This window comes from Pan troglodytes, chromosome 9 (genome assembly GCF_028858775.2).
Source record: "Pan troglodytes isolate AG18354 chromosome 9, NHGRI_mPanTro3-v2.0_pri, whole genome shotgun sequence".
Lineage (NCBI taxonomy): Eukaryota > Metazoa > Chordata > Mammalia > Primates > Hominidae > Pan > Pan troglodytes.
The window spans coordinates 74,209,065-74,230,447 of record NC_072407.2 but is presented as its reverse complement, the minus strand read 5'-3'; the positions used below and the strand labels follow the sequence as shown (position 1 = coordinate 74,230,447).

The following is a 21,383-nucleotide window of genomic DNA, read 5'->3' as shown; positions in this document are numbered from 1 at the left end:
TGCGGTGTCTGGTTTATTCAAAGTGGCTGTCAGAGGCCCGACCATGGAGCAGGAACCAAATAGTTGGGAGCTGTGGGGCTGAACAGGGCAGGGATTTCCAGGTATCAGAAGGTAAAAGGAGGTCAGCTGAGCAGCCACAGCAGCATTAGGGCCAGGCTAAGCAGGAAAGGCCAGGCTGCCCAGGGCCCAGCCCCACTCATGGCTGCAGCATAGAACCTCGCCACCTCCTCATTGGGGTTGCCCTGGGCTGGGTCGAACCACATCTGGATGCAGCGGCCACTCCCTCGGCTGTAGTTGCTGACCTTGTAGGAGTGAGTCCAGATTTCATTGCACAGAACAGTGGGTGTGGGGAAGTAGAAATGGAAAGGCTGGCAGGCAGCTCCCACTGGGCAGTTGTTAAACCCTGTAGAGAGGAGGGAAGACCTTTAGCCACTGGGCCCGGAACTATCTTGAGGTCTGCCAGCCCTACAACTCCAAATTGTCACATACCTGTTCCACACCCACACACCTCCACTTCCAAATCCCTCCATTCCTGCCCACCCCAGCCCTCACCTGAAGTCCAGTTCCAGCCCTTGTGCCAGTTGCTCTTGCAGGTGTAGGAGGTGCGACAATCTTCCCACCATTGCTCACAGTCCTCTTTGCACAGGGGCACATTCAGTACCCGCTCTTTGCGCCAGCTCTGATCCACCTGGGTGATTTTGGTACAAAAGAAGGGCTCAGGTTCAAGAATCCCAGCAACTCAGCCCTGAATAGAACTGCAACTGGCGTTGCAGCCTGCAGAGATGCCTGGAAAGCTCAGCTGCTCCGCTAGGTCTTGTACCTGCAGGAAGCCATGCGTACCTGCTGGATCCAGGGCCCCAAGTTGGGGGAGCACTCGTAGAGGCAGGTGTCCTGGATGAAATGCCGTTTGCAGGCAGGTGCCATCTCTCCACAGTGGTTCCAGTTGAATCTATATAGGTAGGAAACATCCTTATGGGCTTCCTGGCTGGTGTTGGTGGAACAGCAGGCATTCTTCCTCCAGGGACGACACTGGATGGGGGAAGACAGAGGACTCAGTCCACAGCCAGCACAGCCAGCACAGCCAGCACAGCCAGAATATTCCACATGCAGTGTCTCCCCTCTTAGTCCTTGATTCCCCAGCCCACTGGAAGTCACCCAGGAAAATACTTGCTATTGGGACCTCTTTAGGGGAGAGGGCCGTCAGAGACAGTGGGAGCCCAAAAGGGAGCTCCTGCTGGAGTTGCAGTCATTACAAAATTTGTTAATTCAACCTTTATTGAGATCCTACTTACTCTCACCCAGGTACTTTTGTAGAAACTGGGGTTACAACAATGAACACATCACCTGATTTTTGCTTTGGACAAAAATTAAGCAGAGAAGGATGGGGACTTGCAGTGTAATAGTGCGGTCAGATTAAGCCTCACTGAGGTGACAAAGATTTGAAGGTAAAAAAGCAATTTAAATTGTAACCCCAGGCTGGGCGCAGTGGCTCACTTGTGTAATCCCAGCACTTTGGGAGGCCAAGGCAGGTGGATCACCTGAGATCAGGAGTTTGAGACCAGCCTGGCCAACATGGTGAAACCCCGTCTCTACTAAAAATATAAAAATTAGGCCGGGTGCGGTGGCTCATGCCTGTAATCCCAGCACTTTGGGAGGCCGAGGCGGGTGGATCACGAGGTCAAGAGATCAAGACCATCCTGGCTAACATGGTGAAACCCCGTCTCTACTAAAAATACAAAAAATTAGCCAGGCGTGGTTGCTGGCGCCTGTAGTCCCAGCTACTTGGGAGGCTGAGGCAGGAGAATGGTGTGAACCCGGCAGGCGGAGCTTGCAGTGAGCCGAGATCATGCAACTGCACTCCAGCCTGGGCGACAGAACAAGACTCCATCTCAAAAAATAAACAAACAAAAAACTAGCCAAGTGTGGTGGTGGACACCTGTAATCCCAGCTACTTGGGAAGTGTTTGTCCCTGACTAGCTGCCTCACCCATTATCTGTTCGTGGAATTTGTGATACAAGAAAACAATGTATAGCCAATCAATTGTGGATGTTATTTTATTATAAATTATTGAGAAACAACTTAGGAACTAATCTTTTTCCTTAAAAACTAACTTGTGATGGCTGCAAAATTCAGGACAACTTGAAACTATGCTCCTGTGGGCCTATCCTCAAGCTTCCTGAATCTCATTACTTAAGGCTAACAAGCTAAATATTAAAATGTGGGCCGGGCACAGTGGCTCACATAGTGCCTGTAATCCCAGCACTTTGGGAGGTGGAGGTGGACAGATCACTTGAGGTCAAGAATGGAGACCAGCCTGGCCAACATGGCAAAACCCCATTTCTACTAAAAATACAAAAATTAGCTAGGCATGGTGGCAGGCGCCTATAGTCCCAGCTACTCTGGAGGCCAAGGCAGGAGAATTGCTTGAACCTGGGAGGTGGAGGTTGCAGTGAGCTGAGATTGTGCCACTGCACTCCAGCCTGGGCAACAGAGCAAGACTCCATCTCAATAAAATAAATAAATAAATAAATAAATAAACAAAATGTGCACTTAAGGCCGGGCGCAGTGGCTCACACCTGTAATCTCAGCACTTCGGGAGGCCGAGAGGGGCGGATCATGAGGTGAGGAGTTCGAGACCAGCCTGGCCAACACGGTGAAACCCCCATCTCTACTAAAAATACCAACAAACAAAACAAACAAACAAACAAACAAACAAAAAATTAGCTGGGCATGGTGGCGTGTGCCTACTCAGGAGGCTGAGGCAGGAGAATCACTTGAACCTGGGAGGTGGAGGTTGCAGTGAGCTGAGATTGTGCCACTGCACTCCACCCTGGGCAACAAGAGCAAAACTCTATCTCAAGAAAAAAAAAAAAGAAATGCGTATTACAAGTTTCTCTCCTTTGCCTCCCTCCCTTGCCTCCCTCCCTTTCCTCCCTCCCCTTCCTTCCTTCCTTCCTTCCTTCCTTCCTTCCTTTCTTTCTTTTTTTCGTTCTTTCTTTCTTTTGACAAGGTCTCACTCTGTTGCCCAGGCTGGAGCGCAGTGGCACAATCTACAATCTCTGCCTCCTGGGCTCAACTGACCCGCCCACCTCAGCCTCCTGAGTAGCTGGGACTGCAGGCATGTGCCACCACACCTGACTAATTTTTTTTATTTTTTAGTAGAGATGGGGTTTTGCCATCTTGCCCAGGCTGGTCTCGAACTACTGAGCTCAAGTGATCTGCCCATCTCGACATCCCACAGTGTTGGGATTACAGGCGTGAGCCGTAACACCCGGCCTACAAATTACTTTTCCTCTGCTTTTTCTTTAGTTATATCATCATGTTAAGGATATTAAAGGGGTGGTAGCAAAATAAATGTTATAGGGAGACCTCAGGTCCAATGTGGTCGAGAGACACAGCCCAAAGTTTTGCGAGATGCATGAACCAAGATGCTTCAGGAGGGCATATGGCTCATTTCTGTAATCCCACACTTTGGGAGGCTGAGGTGGGAGGATCACTTGAGTCCAGGAATTTGAGACCAGCCTGGGCAACATATGGAGACTTTGTCTCAGGAAAAAAAAAAAGAATGCTTTGCACCCAGCCTCATAATGTGAGAGACTCTCCCTTCTTGAGCTGTTTAGGGCTGGCAGAAAAGAGGCCACTATGCACAGTGTGCAGTTTCTTCCCTCGGATCTTTGGAGGAGTCATTCCCAGTCTAAATCCCTAAATCAGTCAACCCCAGGATGGGTCACTCCAACTTCATTTCCCAGGCTCTCCTTTGGGCCTGCTTCCTTATTTCTGTAATGCGGAAACTCAACAACCAAGAAGGTGAACTGTTGGCATTGTACCGACATTTGGCACACAGTGTCTGTGAAATAGTTACCCATATTAATGCAAACTGAAGGGCTCCTCCACTTCAGTTCACCAGTGAATGGGGTTTGGCATTTCCATGTCCTCGTTTCCTCTTCCTGAGCCAGTCCCTCACCACCCCAGATCACCCCCTGGCCCACCTGCTCATGCAACTTGTCCTCGGGGCCTGGCTTTTCCTTGTGGTGCTTGGCGTTCATGCAGACATTGAGAAGCTCAGTCCTGGCCCGTGCAATCCTTGTCTGAGCCTCCCCTACTACAGCCACCCACACTAGAAGGAGCAGCAGCTGTGTTGTCATCCGCTGAGCCATGTCTGTCCCTGAAGGAAGAGCTGTGGTCAGTGGCAGCAAGGAATGCGGAGGTGGGGCCTTAAGTTGTGTGCAGGGCTCCAGGAGGGTGGGGCCTGGACGGAAGCCTGGGGCAGATAGAGCCCTGCCCCCACCTCCCTCAGTTTTCCCAGATCCAATGAAAGGTAGGATTAGACACCACCCCTCCCTGGCTTGAGCCTCATTGCCTTCTCCAGGTGGTCACGAGGTTCAGGTGATATAATTCAACGATGGATTTGGGCAAAATGCAGAAATAGCCAGGAGTTTGCCATAGGTCCACAATGCCTTATTCAAATGTTTCAGGGTTAAAATTTTTTAGGATTTCATCAAAGGTGATTCAAAGAAAATATAATTTTCATATACCCAATAATCAAGTGTATATTCTGGGGTGAAACAGTTACACTAGTGGGATAAATTAAAACTATACATAAACTCACATTAATTTTCAGGTCAGATTTTGACACCAAATTACTTCATTGTAAAAGTTTACAAAAATGGGCTGGGTGCGGTGGCTCATGCCTGTAATCCCAGCACTTTGGAAGGCTGAGGTGGGTGGATCACCTGAGGTCAGAAGTTTGAGACCAGCCTGGCCAACATAGTGAAACCCTGTCTCTACTAAAAATACAAAATGAGCTGGGTGCGGTGTCGTGTGCCTGTAGTCCCAGCTACTTGGGAGGCTGAGGCAGGAGAATCACTTGAATCCAGGAGGTAGAGGTTACAGTGAGCCAAGATTGCGCCATTGCACTCTAGCCTGGGTGACAGAGCAAGACTCCATCTCAAAAAAAAAAAAAAAAAGTTTATAAAAATGTTTTAGTTGGGGGGGCTGCAGTATGGTTTTTGTTAGTTTGTTTTGCTTTTTAAACCTTGGTCCCAGCCCCTTTCTAGCCTCATCACTCAAGCTAGTTTAGTAGGCCCTTCCTGGAAACCATGGGATCTTGGTGGGGTGGGGTCACAGGGCACGGGTGCTGGCAGGGGACAGCCAGCTGGACAGCCCTGGGGCCTTGGGGAGCTCCTGTGCCCCCTACCACAGAGCTGGCTTCTCCTTGGTCATCACAGAACTTCAATCCTTTGACCTCAGACACTGAATTTTGGGAGGCGACTGTTTCCTTCACTCCACTGGACACCAGGTGTCTGGGCCCTCCTAAAATGCTCAGAATTTATTTCCTATGACTTCTCTCCATCTGTCTCCTCCAACTCATCTTCCACATACCAGTCGCTAAAGTGGACATGGCTTTCCCGCTCACAAGCTTGCCTTGCCCCCGTGCTGCCCCTCCTCTCCTCTTGACAGAGCCTCCTTGACAGGGATCTAGGCAGGGCCTGAGCTGGGCTGTCTCCAGGCCAACTGCACAGCAGGGCTCAGATAAGCCTGGAATTGAATTCCCACCCAGCAGCTCTCTTTCCTGCTCCACAATCCATTATTCTGCTACTCTATTGATTCCAGTGTTCATTCACTCTCTCATGGTTGATTCATTCATTCCAGGATCCAATCATGCCCCTGTGGACCCGCTCACTCACTAACCTTGAGGGCCACGCCAGAGAAATCTGTACTTTCAGGGAATACCAGGTGATCCTTTGGGTTCAGTTCCTGCGGGAACAAACCCTGTTTAGAGCACAGGGTTCCCGTTCAACCTGTCCCTACCCCAGCCCTCACTCCACCTTCTCCTTGGCCTTGGGGGAAAGAGAAGCAAACTATCTTGAGGCTTAGCTTTCTCCTGCAAGGATTAAATGTAAGAAGGGGAAATCAACAAATGATAGCCAGTTTAATCTTTGTGGAATCATTTCAGCACAGATGAGGGCCATGCCCCAAGTCACACAGTAGGGACCACCCAAGTTCAGGCCAGAGCTCTTTTGGCCTTTGCCCCCTGCACCTTCAGAGTGCTGAGGCTCTCATGGGTGTGGCCAACACACAGTGCTGGGGATGGGGGCTGAGAAAATCCTTTCCCCAGCTCCCAGTGGAGCCCACCTGTTCAGTCAGTAGTCTCTCTTGCTGTGGCTGCTTCTGAAGCCAGGCTCTCTTCCTGTCCTTTTGAGCAGCATCACTCTGCAAGCTCCTTTCCCACCTGCCTAGTCTCACCTTCAGGTCTTAGTCCAGCTGTGACCCCTCCCCACCAACAATCATGACCCCCACACCCAACCTTGGGGCCCCAGACTAGAAGAGCTGAGAACTCAGCGCTGGACTGAAGGGCCAGAGCCCAGGTACTAGTTCAGGGGGATGAACGCTAACTTGTCGTTTAACCTTGAGCAGGCCACACTCTGGTCTGGGCCTCAGTCTCCACTTCAAGATTCTCTGGCCTTCAGGCAAACAGAGGGCCCTTCCAGTTCCGAAAATCCTTAACACATGGTGGGAATACCATAGGGTGTGTGGCCTCTGAAGGGGGATGGGGAGTGTCACATACCTGGGAGAGGAGGTGGCTCTCCGTCTGGCTCAGGCTTCTGCTCTGCTCTACACTCCCCCTTGCCTTATTCCAGGGGACAGCTGTGGTTTAGTGGCCTAGGAGACAGGCAGGGAGTGGGAATGGAGCCCAGGAGTGGAGCCTGGGATTGGGCGAAGGCCACTCAGCAGTTAATTATTGTATGTGAGCACCAGCCAGGCCTCCATGGGGTAGTGGGAGGGGGTGAATTAACAGTGCAGGCCTAAGGCCAGTCCCTAAGCTCCACCTACCCAATTTTTTCCCAAACACTCAGGTCTGAAAAAAATCTTGCAGCCTGAGCTGCCAGGATCCTTTGAGCTAATCTCATCAGTTTCCAACCCCTCTGTCCTGTTAGACAGATGAGGAAAATGAGATCCGGAGGATCAAGGCAAGGGCTAGAGCCCAGGCTTCCAACCTCCCAGTCAGCTATAGAGAGCAAGGATCTCCCAAGGCCATAAATTGTAGAGCCACCAACTCCCCCAACCCCATTAGCCCAGGTGTCACCCATCGCCAGCCACAAAATCACAGATGTTCTGAATCTTTTGATCAGATCTTCTATTGTTTGAAGGGCCAAGCTCTCCTTCCATCCCAAACTCATGGACACCCTCTCCCGGCAACTCAGGTATCCTTTCTACAGCACCTGTGATTCTGGGCTAACTCTTCCCTCTATCTCCACCCCAGTCAATGACAGAAGCCTTCATTTTTTTAATTCTCTGAGCTCATGGTGGTACCACAGATGGGAAAAGGGAGAGGGAGGGGCAGGTTTGGGCAGGAAGAAACATAGAACACTGTTTTGTCGAGGTGCCTGTGTGCCCTCGGCCCGGGGGAGGTGGTTGTAGAGGGGAAAGCTCAGGGGAAGAGTCCAGGTTGGATGCAGATGTGGGAACCATCAGACTATGAGTGGCAGTAAGTGTAGGGAAAATGGGGGCCCAGTAACCTGGGCAATGCCATAGGACAGGACCCAAGGAGGAGGCAGGCAGGGGAGCCTGAGAAGACAGTTGGATCTCTAGAGGAAAATCAACCAAGAAGGAAGGCTCTCTAGGGCCTACAAAGAGACCAATTCCCAGGAGATCCCAGCTTATGTCCTGCAACAGTGAGCCATACCTGAATCTTGTGACAACCTGAGAACTTAAAATCACCAGATCTATATATTTGGAAACAATATTATTTCTTATGTCAGGTTGTAACCTGCAGGCTGGTAAGTGGAGCCTTTGGCTGAGACCAAAAGCAGGCAATTTGAGGGAGGAAGGGTGGGACAGGAGTTTTATGTAAAATGGGTTGGCTAGCATACATATTAATGGGTTATAGGAAAAGCTATGAATGTTCATGAAAGGGAGCCACATGCATGTATACTAAGCAAACATACATGTTACATACATCTTGTGTTCACTTTGGGGTTGAGACTTAACATTAATTTTTTTATTTTTTCATTTTTATTTTCATTTATTTATTTATTTTTGAGTCGGAGACTTGCTCTGTAGCCCAAGCTGGAGTGCAGTGGCACAATCTTGGCTCACTGCAACCTCCGCCTCCCAGATTCAAGAGATTCTCCTGCCTCAGCCTCCCGAGTAGCTGGAATTATAGGTGCCTGACACCATGCCTGGCTAATTATTGTATTTTTAGTAGAGATGGGGTTTTACCATGTTGGCTAGGCTGGTCTCAAACTCTTGACCTCAAGTGATCCGCCTACCTCAGCCTCCCAAAGTGCTGGGATTACAAGTGTGAGCCACGGCACCTGGCCTGTTTTTTTTGTTTTTTTTTGTTTTTTTTGGGCAGAGTCTCACTCTATCACCCAGGCAGGAGTGCCGTGTCACAATCTCGGCTCACCGCAACCTCCACCTCATGGGTTCAAGTGATTCTCCTGCCTCAGCCTCTAGAGTAGCTGGGATTGTAGGTGTGCACCACCACACCCAGCTATTTTTTGATATTATTTCTTAGTAGAGACGGGGTTTCACTGTGTTGGCCAGGCTTGTCTCAAATTCCTGGCCTCAAGTGATCTGCCCACCTTGGTCTCCCAAAGTGCTGGGATTATAGGTGCGAGCCACGGCACCCGGCCTATTTATATTTTTATTTAAAAATAGTGAAAGAAGGCCGGGTGCAATGGCTCATGCCTGTAATCCCAGCACTTTGGGAGGCCGAGATGGGTGGATCACCTGAGGTTAGGAGTTCGAAACCAGCCTGGCCAACATGGTGAAAACCTGTCTCTACTAAAAATAAAAAAATTAGCTGGGCATGGTGGCGCACACCTGTAATCCTAGCTACTACTGGGGGCTGAGGCAGGAGAATTGCTTGAACCTGGGAGGCAGAGGTTGCAATGAGCCAAGATCACACCACTGCACTCCAGCCTGGGCAACACAGCAAGACTCCGTCCCCTGCCCCCCCCAAAAAAGAGAGAGACAGGGTCTCACTATATTGCCCAGGCTGGTCTCGAACTCCTAGGCTCAAGCAATCCTCCCACCTTGGCCTCCCAAAGTGCTAGGATTGCAGGTGTGAGCCACCATGCCCAGCCAAGACTTAACCTTAAAATGCAGACTTAGGCCTGGCATGGTGGCTTGCGCCTGTAATCCAAGCACTTTGGGAGGCCGAGGCGGGCGGATCACGAGGTCAGGAGATCGAGACCATCCTGGCTAACATGTGTTATGGTGAAACCCTGTCTCTACTAAAAATACAAAAAATTAGCCGGGCGTGGTGGCGGGTGCCTGTAGTCCCAGCTACTCGGGAGGCTGAGGCAGGAGAATGGCATGAACCCGGGAGGTGGAGCTTGCAGTGAGCCAAGATGGTGCCACTGCACTCCAGCCTGGGTGACAGAGCGAGACTACGTCTCAAAAAAAAAAAAAAAAAAAAATGCAGACTTAGGCTGTACACATCAAAAGGCGAAACATAGGACACAAAGGCACTTTGTGTGCCGCCTCTCTAAATTGGCCAGAACCAGCCCATGGTTAATAGGAATTGATCAGGAAGGAATGCTTTGTGAGCTGGTCAGCTGTCATATCAAAATCACAAAAAGAGGCCGGGCCCAGTGGCTCATGCCTGTAATCCCAGCACTTTGGGAGGCTAAGGCAGGTGGATCCTTTGAGCCCAGGAGTTTGAGACAAGCCTGGGCAACACAGCAGAACTCCATATCCACAAAAAAATACAAAAGTTAGCTAGGCATGGTGGTGTGTGCCTATAGTCCCAGCAACTTGGGAGACTGAGGCGGGAAGATCACTTGAACCCAGGAGGCAGAGGCTGTAATGAGCCGAGATCATGCCATTGCACTCCAGCCTGGGTGACAGAGCCTGTCTCAAAAAAAAAAAAAAAAAAGAGACCCTGTCTCCAAAAAAAAAAAACAAAAACACGAAAAAAAGAGGGACGTCTGGCCACAGCATCAGGTGGTTGAAGTTGAAATCAGCAGGATTCTTCCATCTGTTTTCCAGGACTGGTTTCTTCTTAACTCTTAGGAAAAAAGTCGGTAACAGTAAGGAAGAGGGTGTACTGGGTTGTGACCAGCCTCCTGTCTTATCATAGCCAAGAAACTTAGATTTTGAAGTTTTTGTGGGGTCTCCTTGGCCAAGATGGGTTTGTTCAGTCAGTTGAGGGGGCTTTGATTTTCTTTTCTTTCCTTTTCCTTTTTTTTTTTTTTTTTCTGAGACAGAGTCTCGCTCTCTCACCCAGGCTGGAGTGCAGTGGCGTGATCTCGGCTCACTGCAACCTCTGCCTCCCAGGTTCAAGCGATTCTCCTGGCTCAGCCTCCTGAGTAGCTGGGATTACAGGCACCCACCACCATGCCTGGCTAATTTTTGTATATTTAGAAGGGACAGGATTTCACCATATTGGCAAAACTGGTCTTGAACTCCTGACCTCAGGTGATCCACCTGCCTCGGCCTCCCAAAGTGTTGGGATTACAGGTGTGAGCCACCGCACCCGGCGGGTTTTCTTTTTATTTCACATTTCCTCTTTTTAGCTGAGATCAGCCACAGGCAGCATCAATGGCAAAATTTGTATCATGTCGTTGCCAGGATGGTGAGGTTGCCTGCTCCAGGTCCATCCAGTCCCTTGGTGGGACCCCTGTGGCCAAGAGACTTATAGCCAATTGAACTCTGGCCAGACAGGAATAGAGGTGGGCAGACCTCAACCCCTAAGGTCTATCAAGCAATATAAGGGCCAAATGGTAGGGCTACCAATTTAACTTGTCTATAAGTTCTACGCATTGAGCCAGCATAATTCTGGTTTTAGCAGCAGACTTACAGCAGTTGGTTATACATATTATAGGTAATTAAATGTTAAGAAGAAAAGGTTAATGGAGACTATTACTATAACAAGGACTTGAATGGCATCTTGAAAGGAACTTCCCAGTGTGGTAGAAAGCCAACTAAATAGGTAATTGATGGGATCAGTAGTTCATACGTCTTGTAACCATTTAGCTTGTTTGGAAATTCTTTTTTTTTTTCTTTTTTCTTTTTGAAATGGAGTCTCGCTCTGTCGCCCAGGCTGGAGTGCAGTGGCACAATCTCAGCTCACTGCAACCTCCGCCTCCGGGTTCAAGCAATTCTCCTGCCTCAGCCTCCTGAATGCAGCCTCCTGATTACAGGCATGCACCACCACACCTGGCTAATTTTTGTATTTTTAGTGGAGACAAAGTTTCACCATGTTGGCCAGGCTGGTCTCGAAAGCCTGACCTCAGGTGATCTGCCCCGCTTGGCCTCCCAAAGTGCTGGGGTTACAGGTGTGAGCCACCATGCCCGGCTGAAAATTATTTCTGTATGAATTTCTTTTCCTTTTTTGAGACAATCTCACTTGGCACCTAGGCTGGAATACAGTGGCGTAATCTTAAATCTCCACTCTCTGCAACCTCCCCCTCCCAGGCTCAAGCAATTATCGTGCCTCAGCCTCCTGAATAGCTGGGATTACAGGTGTGTGCCACCATGCCCAGCTTTCTTTTTTCTTTTTCTTTTTATTTTTTGAGACAGAGTCTTTCTCTGTCTCCCAGGCTGAAGTGCAATGGCATGATCTCTGATCACTGCAACCTCCGCCTCCCAGGCTCAAGCAATCCTCCTGCCCCAGCCTCCCAAGTAGCTGAGACTACAGGTGTGTGCTACCATGTCCTGTTAATTTTTGTACTTTTTGTAGAGACAGGGTTTCCCCATGTTGCTCAGGCTGGTCTCAAACTCCTGAGTTCAAGCGATCCTCCGGCCCCAGCCTCCCAAAGTGCTGGGACTACAGGCATGAGCCACTGGGCCCAGCCCTGTATAGTTTCTACTTCACTTGAAATGTTGATATAAGTGCCACAGATCTTAGGGACCACCACACAGACTCTTCCCTGTTTGGCTAAGAGAAAATCTAAGGCAATTAAATTATCTATTACTACTTGAGCCAGGGAATTCAGAGACTTTGTTGGGCTGGAAGGCTTTCTGCAGTATCTCCAGCTACCTGTTCAATAGTGGCAGATAGGTTTGAATGTGCTGGTCAAGTTTTGAATTAGACTCCTTCAGTTTTGAATTAGACTCCTTCAGTTTTGAATTAATCTCATTTAAGGAGGTTATCTGAGATTCCTGTGTTTAGAGCTCTCATAATACCACTTAAAAATGGTCTCCCATGGGAGGATTCCTTGAGTCCAGGAATTTGAGACAAGCCTGGGCAACATGGTAAAACCCTGTTTCTACAAAAAAATTAAAAATTGAAAATAAATTAGCAGGGTGTGCCGGTGGATGACTGTAGTCCCAGCTACTTGGGTGGCAAAGGTGGGAGGATGGCTTGAGCCCAGGAGGTCGAGGCTGCAGTGAGCCGTGATTGTACACAATGCTCTAGTCCCCGTGACAGAGTGAGACCCTGAGACACACACACACACACACACACACAAAAGGGCCTCCCATTGCTTCTCAGAGGTCTAGAACTCTCTCTGTTCTCATTGTGCCTACTAATAAACGAAATTAGGCATGTCAAACGTTCTGTCAAAAGATCTCCATTTTGGCATATAAAGCTTTTAATTGTTCCAGGTTAGCTTTTTCTAGGATCCCAAATATTCACAAGACTTTTTCTCATAATTCCGAAACATGTAACTTCCTGATGGCAGCTGGTCAGGGACTGTCTGTCCCCTTAGAACCTAGGTTCCCCATAACAGCATTTACTTAAAGATGTCCCTGCGAGTGCCACTAGAGGGCGAGCATCCTCACCAAACCTGATGGGCCAGATGAGTCAGGCTGAACTGCCCCCAACCTCCCCCACTAGAAACCGGACACAGCAAAGATAGCCCTTGCAGGGTCTGGATGGAGAGGATCAGAGAAAAAAAATGAAGTCTCTGAAATGTCAACCTAAAACCAGGAGATCTTAGATCAGGGAGAGCTTACCCACCTTCCTCCCAAAGCTGTCAGGGAGACAACTGAGCTGTCAATGGCTCCACCAGCCACCAGTGCATTCACTCACGCTGCGGGGAGCCTGGGCTGCTCCGTGGATCCTACTCTTGTCTTCAATTATATTGGCTTAAAATCACAAGATCTAAATGTAAAGCATTTAGAAAGGAGAGCTTTCTTTCTTTCTTTTCTTTTTTCTTTTCCTTTTTTTTTTTTTCTTTTTTTTTTTTCCCAGACACAGTTTCACTCTATCGCCCAGGCTGGAGTGCAGTGGCACGATCTCACTGCAACCTCCGCCTCCTGGGTTCAAGCGATTCTCATGCCTCAGCCTCCTGAGTAGCTGGAATTACAGGTGCTCACCATCACGCCTTGCTAATTTTTGTATATTTAGTAGAGACAGAGTTTCACCATGTTGGCCAGGCTGGTTTCAAATTCCAGACCTCAAGCAATCCGCCCGCCTTGGCCTCCCAAAGTGCTGTGATTACAGGTGTGAGCCACCTCGCCCAGCCTAGGAGAGCTTTATTTCTTATGATGTGCAGGCTGGGAAGTGGAGTGAGGGTAGAACAAGGGTTTTATGCTAAAAGAGTTGGCTAAACATACATATTTAATAGGTTTTAGGAGAAGCTATGAATATTCATGACAGTTGCACACATGTGTACTAAGCAAACATACATATTACATATGTCCCATATTCCCTTTGGAGTGGAGACATTAAAATGCAGTTGATACCGGGTGCAGTGGCTCATGCCTGTAATCCCAGCACTTCAGGAGGCTGAGGCGGGTGGATCACCTGAGGTCAGGAGTTCGAGACCAGCCTGGCCAACATGGTGAAACCCCATCTCTACTAAAAATACAAAAATTAGCCGGGCATGGTGGCAGGCGCTTGTAGTCCCTGCTACTCAGGAGGCTGAGGCAGGAGAATCCCTTGAACCCAAGAGGCGGAGGTTGCACTGAGCAGAGATCGCGCCGCTGTACTCCAGCCTGGGAAACAGAGTGAGACTCCATCTCAAAAAAAAAAAAAAAAAAAGCAGTGAAATTTGCCTCTATATGTCAAAAGGGGAAACACAGGACCCAAGCACTTTGTGTGCTGCCTCTGTAAACCAGCCAGAACTGGTCCATGGTTGAGAGTCATTGATCAGCCAGGAATGTTTTGTAAGCTGATCAGCTGTCATGTCAAAATCAGGAAAGGGAAGGGAGTCTCGCAGTTGGTTGAAATTGAAATCAGTGAAGGAGTCTCCTGTTCTTGGTTTTCCAGGGCTGGTTTCTGTTTAGCTCTTGGGAAAGAAGCCTGGTAACGGTTTGTGAGGAAGCAGGTGTACTGAGGTGTGAGTGACCTATCATCACGGCCAGGAAACTTGGATTTTAAAGTTTTTCCAGGGTCTCTTTGGCCAAGAGGTGTCCATTCAGTTGTTTGGAGGACTGAGGATTTTATTTGCATTTCCCAGAGGGTTGAGTTCTCTGAAAACCTCAGCAGGTAGAGGCCTCTGGAACCCTCAGGCCTCTTTCTTTCTTTATACCCCAGTGCTGATGGGAGAAGGGCAGGCAGGTGTCTAGGAACACCTGAACACGGTAGCTCCTCTAGATGGAGCTCCTGCCCTCTCATCTGCTGCCCATGGCTTGGGGGCTGATCATGAACTGAACTTTATGGCCCCTCCATGGCAGGAGTGAGACCTGCTACCTGAGGCAGGCCCCTGGGCCATGAGGGCTTCAGAATAATACCAGCAAATGAAAGATTGGGTTGGAGGTCAAGTTCAGTTCCTCTGGTAAGTCCTCACCACTTGTGGAGTCTCAGAGCCCTGCTCTGAAGGATGAGGTGGTGCGCCTATCTGGAGTCTGGGTGCTAGGGCCAGCAGGGAGGGACAGTCAGGCAGTCAGCTTGAACCAGTCCAGAGAGTATCTGCCTGAGCTGGAAGCTTAATACCACACGGTTAACCATTGGCATTCCTTCTAACCCCAACCCGAAGACTGCCCTAGGACCAGGCAGATAACAGGAAGGTGTTTGACTCACAGAGGTGGAGACTCTGGGCTTCAGGAAGCAGGAGAGGGGCCTCAGAGTGGGGAGGAGAGAACCCTGAGGTCTTCCCTGAGTGCCAGCCTATCACACATGCAATCTCACATCACTCATCTTCCCAGCTGCAGAAACTACTGATCTCGGTCTGATTCTAAGCCTGCCTTCTTTCACCTAGCAGTTGCAGGAGAGAAGCTCTGTGAGGGGCCCATAGGGCACCATCCTAAGGAATGCAGATCCAGTGTTTCTTCTTTGGCCTTAACTGCTGCCCACTCCCCACATAACTTCTCTCTCAGCCACCCTGGAATTCTGCTTGCACTTCTATTACCTCTAAGCCTTTGCACTTGCTGAGACCTGTCCACGGAATGCCATTCCCTGTGCTGTTTTGTGCTTGGCAAACACTCCTTTGGAAGCCTTCCCTGACCTCTTTGGGCTTCAGCAGAATAATACCACACTCTGTGCTTCCCTCTGTGAAAGCCTCATCTCCTTGTTCTAAGAGTCACTGGTTCTCAGAACTGTCTGTCCCCACCAGACCTTGCAAGGAACTCAATTCCCTTCCTGTTGGCTGAGACCAGCATGGGCCAGTGAACTGGATGCTCAGAAGGACTTGTTGACTGACAGAATGGATGCAGCGATTCCTTAACTTACTGAGCACATTCTCAGTGCCAGGCACTGACCCAGACTCTGGGGATATAGCATAAAATGACACAGGCACAGCCCTGCTTTGGGGAGAGTATGTTTTGTTAGGAGGAAGGCAGACAACAAACACAGCAGACAAAAATCCACGCAAGGGCACAGAATGATGTGATGAGAAATCAGCTGGCTGGGTGGCTTCTTTAGGCTGAGTGGTCAGAAGTCATTTTAGGGGGGAATTGTAGGTTATCATCTAAGTGGCCACAACAGGTCAGTCTGCAGAGGATTAATGAAAAACATTTCAGGCACGCAGAGGAGTTGCTGGAGCAAAGACCCCCAACATGAGAAGTGTGAGTGGAGCTCATTTATGGGGTGGTGTGGGGAAGATTTGGCTTGAGGGCTCAAAGGAGGGGCATGGTCTTCTGTGCTAATTTGAAGAAGTTTAGTTTTTACAGTTGATACCACTGGAAAGCATTGAAAGATTGGTGAAAGAGCTGTAACATAATAAGACACATTTCGGTTTTGTTTTTACTTTTTTAAAAAAGGTCCATCAGACAGTGGAACATGTAGGTGGAAGTGTGCTGATGAATAGAGTATCTATAGTCCCCAGTCTCTCCCTACAACATATTTATTACTTACAAAGGGGAAAGTGTAGTGGAGAAACCTGGGAGACACGATCTCAACCAAAAGATCAAAGTTAACCTCACCAGGAATGGGCAAACCCCTCACCACGTGCCTCCTGTTACGATGCATGGAATAACTGTGTAGGGTATTCATGCCCAAAATGTGTAACCTCAGTGAATCATGAGGAAACAAACCCAAATGGAGCAGTATTCTACCAAATAACTGGCCTGTGGCTTTCAGCAATGTCAAGATCATAAAAGAACCCCATTCCTTCCAATGCCCATCAGGAGGTGACTGAATTCAGTGTGATGTACACATAGAATGGATTATTACCTAGTAATTTAACATCTCAATAGGTCAACATGGAAAGATCTCAGAACAATGGCAGATGAAAACTGCACTGAGCTGCCCTTTTCCCCACCTGTAGGATGAGCAGAAAACCAAAGTTTGATGGCATACTGTGTTGACAAGGTTGTGGAGAAACAGGCACTCTCTCTCTCTGTTTTTTTTTTTTTTTTTTTGAGACAAGGTCTCGCTCTGTCGCACAGGCTGGAGTGCAGTGGCACAATCACAGCTCATTGTAGCCTCAACCTCTCAGGGCTCAAGTGATTCTCTCACCTCAGCTTCCCTGGTAGTTGGGACTATAGGCGCACACCACCATGCCCAGCTGATTTTTTTAGTTTTTTGTAGAGATGCGGTTCCACCATGTTGCCCAGGCTGATCTTGAACTCCTGGGGTCGAGAGATTCTCCTGCCTCAGAATCTCAAAGTGCTGGATCACAGGTGTGAGCTCTCACACACCCAGCGGAGAAACAGGCACTCTCATGCTTTGCTGGTGGAGGAGCCACATTGATAAAATCTCCATAAAGTTGTAACTATCAAAATTATACATACTCTTGACCCAATAACCATTTCTGGAATTCAGTATAACATTCCACTAGGTACAAGATTTTTTGTTTGTTTGTTTTGAGACGGAGTTTCACTCTTGTAGCCCAGGCCGGAGTGCAGTGGTATGATCCCAGCTCACTGCAACCTCTGCCTCCTGTGTTCAAGCGATTCTCCTGCTTCAGCCTCCTGAGTAGCTGGGATTACAGGCATGTGCCATCACACCTGGCTAATTTTTGTATATTTTAGTAGAGATGGGGTTTCACCATGTTGGCTAGGCTGGTCTCGCATTCCTGACCTCAGGTGATCCACCCACCTTGGCCTCCCAAAGTGCTGGGATTGCAGTTGTGAGCCACTGAGCTCAAGGTGCTCAGTGTTACAATCTTGTAACAGCTGGTACAAGACTGTTAATTGCAGCATTACTTGTCATTTATTAAAAAGTAGGTCAGGCCAGGCTCGGTGGCTCATGCCTGTAATCCCAGCACTTTTGGAGGCCAAGGTGGGTGGATCACCTGAGGTCAGGAGTTCGAGACCAGCCTGGCCAACATGGTGAAACCCCATCTCTACTAAAAATACAAAATTTAGCCGGGCGTGGTGGTGTGTGCCTGTAATCCCAGCTACCCAGGAGGCTGAGGCAGGAGAATCGCTGGAACATGGGAGGCAGAGGCTGCAGTGAGCCGAGATCACACCACTGCACTCCAGCCTGGGTGACAGAGCAAGACTCCGTCTCAAAAAAAAAAAAAAAAAAAAAAAGTAGGTCAGGCACAATGACCTATCGCAATAATCCCAGCACATTGGGAGGCCAAGGAATGAAGATCGCTGGGGCCCAGGAGTTCAAGACTAGCCTGGGCAACATAGCAAGACCCCAGTCTCAAACAAATAAAAACAAGGCAGGTGTTTATCATTGAGACCCTCCTCTCCAACCAGTATCTCCTCCCAGCCCACATCTAGTGAGGGAAGAGGAAATAAACTGTCTTCCCCACCTGAAGCCCAATAACTCATCTCCTGTTTCTGCCCATCTTCCTTCTACCTGCGCTTTTGTCCGTGTATAGTGTGGGGGTAATGAGCTTTGTGTGAGCGGGAGGGTCTCAGGAGAACCAGACTGAGGGATAGATAGATACCTAGATTCTGGCTCAACCTCCACAGCCTACTTCCCAGTGAATGTCAAGCCAGTTCCAGCCTGATTCGGGGACTATCAATAGGAAAGATGAAGCAGTGTGTCACTCCAACCCACTCGTCCCCAGATTACAAGACACAAGACACATGTGGATTTGTCTATTAGGATAGGTTGTCGGAAGAACCCCAGGGGACCCTTCTTGGATCAGGAACCAATGTCCACGGCCCCAGTCCCATGGGACGGGGCCCCAGCATTCATGGCCGCAGCATAGAACTTGGCCACCTCCTCATTGGGGTTGCCCTGGGCTGAGTCAAACCACATCTAGATGCAGCGGCCACTCCCTCAGCTGTAGTTGTAGTTGCTGACCTTGAAGGAATGGCTCCAGAGGCCTTCACAAAGGGCAGCTGGAGTGGGGAAGTAGGGCTCAAAGGTGTGGCAGAGGGCCCAGGCCAGACACTCATTAATCCCTGAGGGAGGAGAACGTAAGACCCTTAGCTTCTGGGCCAGACCACACCCCTCCCAACCCCAAAGCCCCACTCCCACTCCTCACCTCATCTCCTCCGTCCCTCACCTGAGGTCCAATTCCAGCCTTTGTGCCAGTTGCTTTTGCAGGTGTAGGAGGTGCGACAGTCCTCCCACCAGCGCTCACAGTCCTCTTTGCACAGGGGCACGTTCAGAATGCGCTCTTTGCGCCAGCTCTGGTTGACCTGAGTGGGGAGGAGACGGAACACTCCTGTCAGCCACGTATCTCAGCAGCTTTACCCTTGAAGGAGACCAGAGCTGTGGGAGGGGGCAGGGCGTCCACCACCCTCAGACCCGAATTCCTGGACCAAGCCCTCTCTGCAAGTGGCTGGCAGGTTGTGCCCTCTGCTGAGATTAATGTTTTGTGTTGTTTTTGTTGTTGTTGTTGTTTTGTTTTTGAGACAAAGTCTCGCACTGTTGCTCAGGCTGGAGTGCAATGGCACAATCTCGGTTCACTACAACCTCCACCTCCCAGGTTCAAGCGATTCTCCTGCCTCAGCCTCCTGAGTAGCTGGGATTACAGGCTCCCACCGCCATGCCCGGCTAATTTTTGTATTCTAGTAGAGACAGGGTTTCATCATGTTGGCCAGGCTGGTCTCGAACTCCTGACCTCAGGTAATCCACCTGCCTCGGCCTCCCAAAGTGCTGGGATTACAGGCATAAGCCAATGCACCCAGCTATGAGGTTCATGTTTGTGGGAATGGCACTCATACCTGCCAGATCCAGGGCCCGAGGTTGGGTGAGCACTCATAGAGACCGGTGTCCTGGATAAAGTGGCGCTTGCAGGCAGGCTCCATCTTACCACAGTGATCCCAGTTAAAGTTGTACAGGCGGGAGGTGTCCTTGTGCAGCTCCTGGCTGGTGTTGGTCATGCAGCAGGCATTCTTCTTCTAGGGACTGCACTGGGTGGGGAAGACACAGGACTAAGTCCCTCACCACCGCAGCCATCTCCCCCATATTCTGGCTCCTCTGCCCCAGGTAGGTCATCCAGAGGAACACTTCCTAGGGAGGGCCCTTGAGGAGTCCCCAGCTGGGAACACAGGCAATTACAATATTGGTGCATTTTTCCCTTATTTATTTATTTATTTGAGACAGGTCTCTCTCTGTTGCACATGCTGGAGTGCTGTGGTGCAATTATAGCTCACTGTAGCCTCTACATCCTGTGCTCAAGCAATCCTCCCACCTCAGCCTTCTGAGTAGCTGGGATTCAGGCCCATGCCACCACACCTGGCTATTTTTAAAATCTTTTTGTAGAGACAAATGGGATCTAATTAAACTAAAGAGCGTCTGCACAGCAAAAGAAACTACCATCAGAGTGAACAGGCAACCTACAGAATGGGAGAAAATTTTTGCAATCTACCCATCTGACAAAGGGCTAATATCCAGAATCTACAAAGAACTTAAACAAATTTACAAGAAAAAAATCAAACAACCCCATCAAAAAGTAGGCAAAGGAAATGAACAGACACTTCTCAAAAGAAGACATTTATGCAGCCAACAGACACATGAAAAAATGCTCATCATCACTGGCCATCAGAGAAATACAAATCAAAACCTCAATGAGATACCATCTCACACCAGTCAGAATGGCAATCATTAAAAAGTCAGCAAAAAACAGGTGCTGGAGAGGATGTGGAGAAATAGGAACCCTTTTACACTGTTGGTGGGACTGTAAACTAGTTCAACCATTGTGGAAGACAGTGGGGCGATTCCTCAAGGATCCAGAACTAGAAACACCATTTGACCCAGCCATCTCATTACTGGGTATATACTCAAAGGATTATAAATCATGCTGCTATAAAGGCATATGCACACGTATGTTTATTGCGGCACTATTCACAATAGCAAAGACTTGGAACCAACCCAAATGTCCATCAGTGATAGACTGGATGAAGAAAATGTGGCACATATACACTATGGAATATATGCAGCCATAAAAAAGGATGAGTTCATGTCCTTTGTAGGGACATGGATGAAGCTGGAAACCATCATTCTGAGCAAACTATCACAAGGACAGAAAACCAAACACCACATGTTCTCACTCATAGGTGGGAATTGAACAATGAGGACACTTGGACACAGGGTGGGGAACATCACACACCGGGACCTGTCGTGGGGTGGGGGGAGGGGGGATAACATTAGGAGAAATACCTAATGTAAATGACGAGTTAATGGGTGCAGCACACCAATATGGCACATGTATACATATGTAACAAACCTGCACGTTGTGCAAATGTACCCTAGAACTTAAAGTATTAAAAAAAAAAAGATGGGGTCTCACTATGGTTCCCAGGCTAGTCTCAAACTCCTGGGCTCAAGCAATCCTCTCATCTCAGCTTCCCAAAGTGCTAAGATTACAGATGTGAGCCATCACGCCTGGCCAATATTGGCTTTTAACGGAGCATAAAAAGGGGAGCCACTGTCTGGGAGAGTAATTATTGTTTGTACAGCTCTTAATGGTTGAAAAAGTTATTTCATGTTATTCAGCTTATTTATATTATTCATTTTGCATCCAGCCAATATTAACTGAGTGCTTATTAGACATCAGGCACTGTGGTAGGTCCTAGGAACACCCCAGTGAACAAAGCAAGTAACATCTCTAGCCTCATGGAGGGTATAGTTTTAGTGGGTGGATGGGCTGTGTGTACAGGGAAGATAAAGAACACTCAGGCATAGAAAACCA

The 21,383-nt window shown here is 48.9% G+C and overlaps 1 protein-coding gene across 4 annotated transcripts; it reads right to left on the bottom strand.

Moving 5' to 3' along the window:
• Window positions 1–18,889, bottom strand: FOLR1 (folate receptor alpha). 4 transcript variants are annotated; one of them, XM_063784304.1, is made up of 7 exons: window positions 18,750–18,889; window positions 6,569–6,663; window positions 5,692–5,757; window positions 3,990–4,165; window positions 841–1,029; window positions 553–688; window positions 1–403 (listed from the first exon to the last, which is right to left on the bottom strand). In XM_063784304.1, exons 4-7 carry the CDS (start codon window positions 4,155–4,157, stop codon window positions 123–125), a joined length of 774 nt encoding a protein of 257 aa, XP_063640374.1. In that variant the 5' UTR covers window positions 4,158–4,165; window positions 5,692–5,757; window positions 6,569–6,663; window positions 18,750–18,889; the 3' UTR covers window positions 1–122. The 4 variants fall into 4 exon arrangements, with proteins under 4 accessions (XP_063640374.1, XP_054518508.1, XP_063640373.1 ...); XM_054662533.2 differs by lacking the exon at window positions 5,692–5,757 and having other exon boundaries at window positions 18,729–18,889; XM_063784303.1 differs by lacking the exon at window positions 5,692–5,757.
• Between the last annotated feature and the right edge of the window lie 2,494 nt (window positions 18,890–21,383).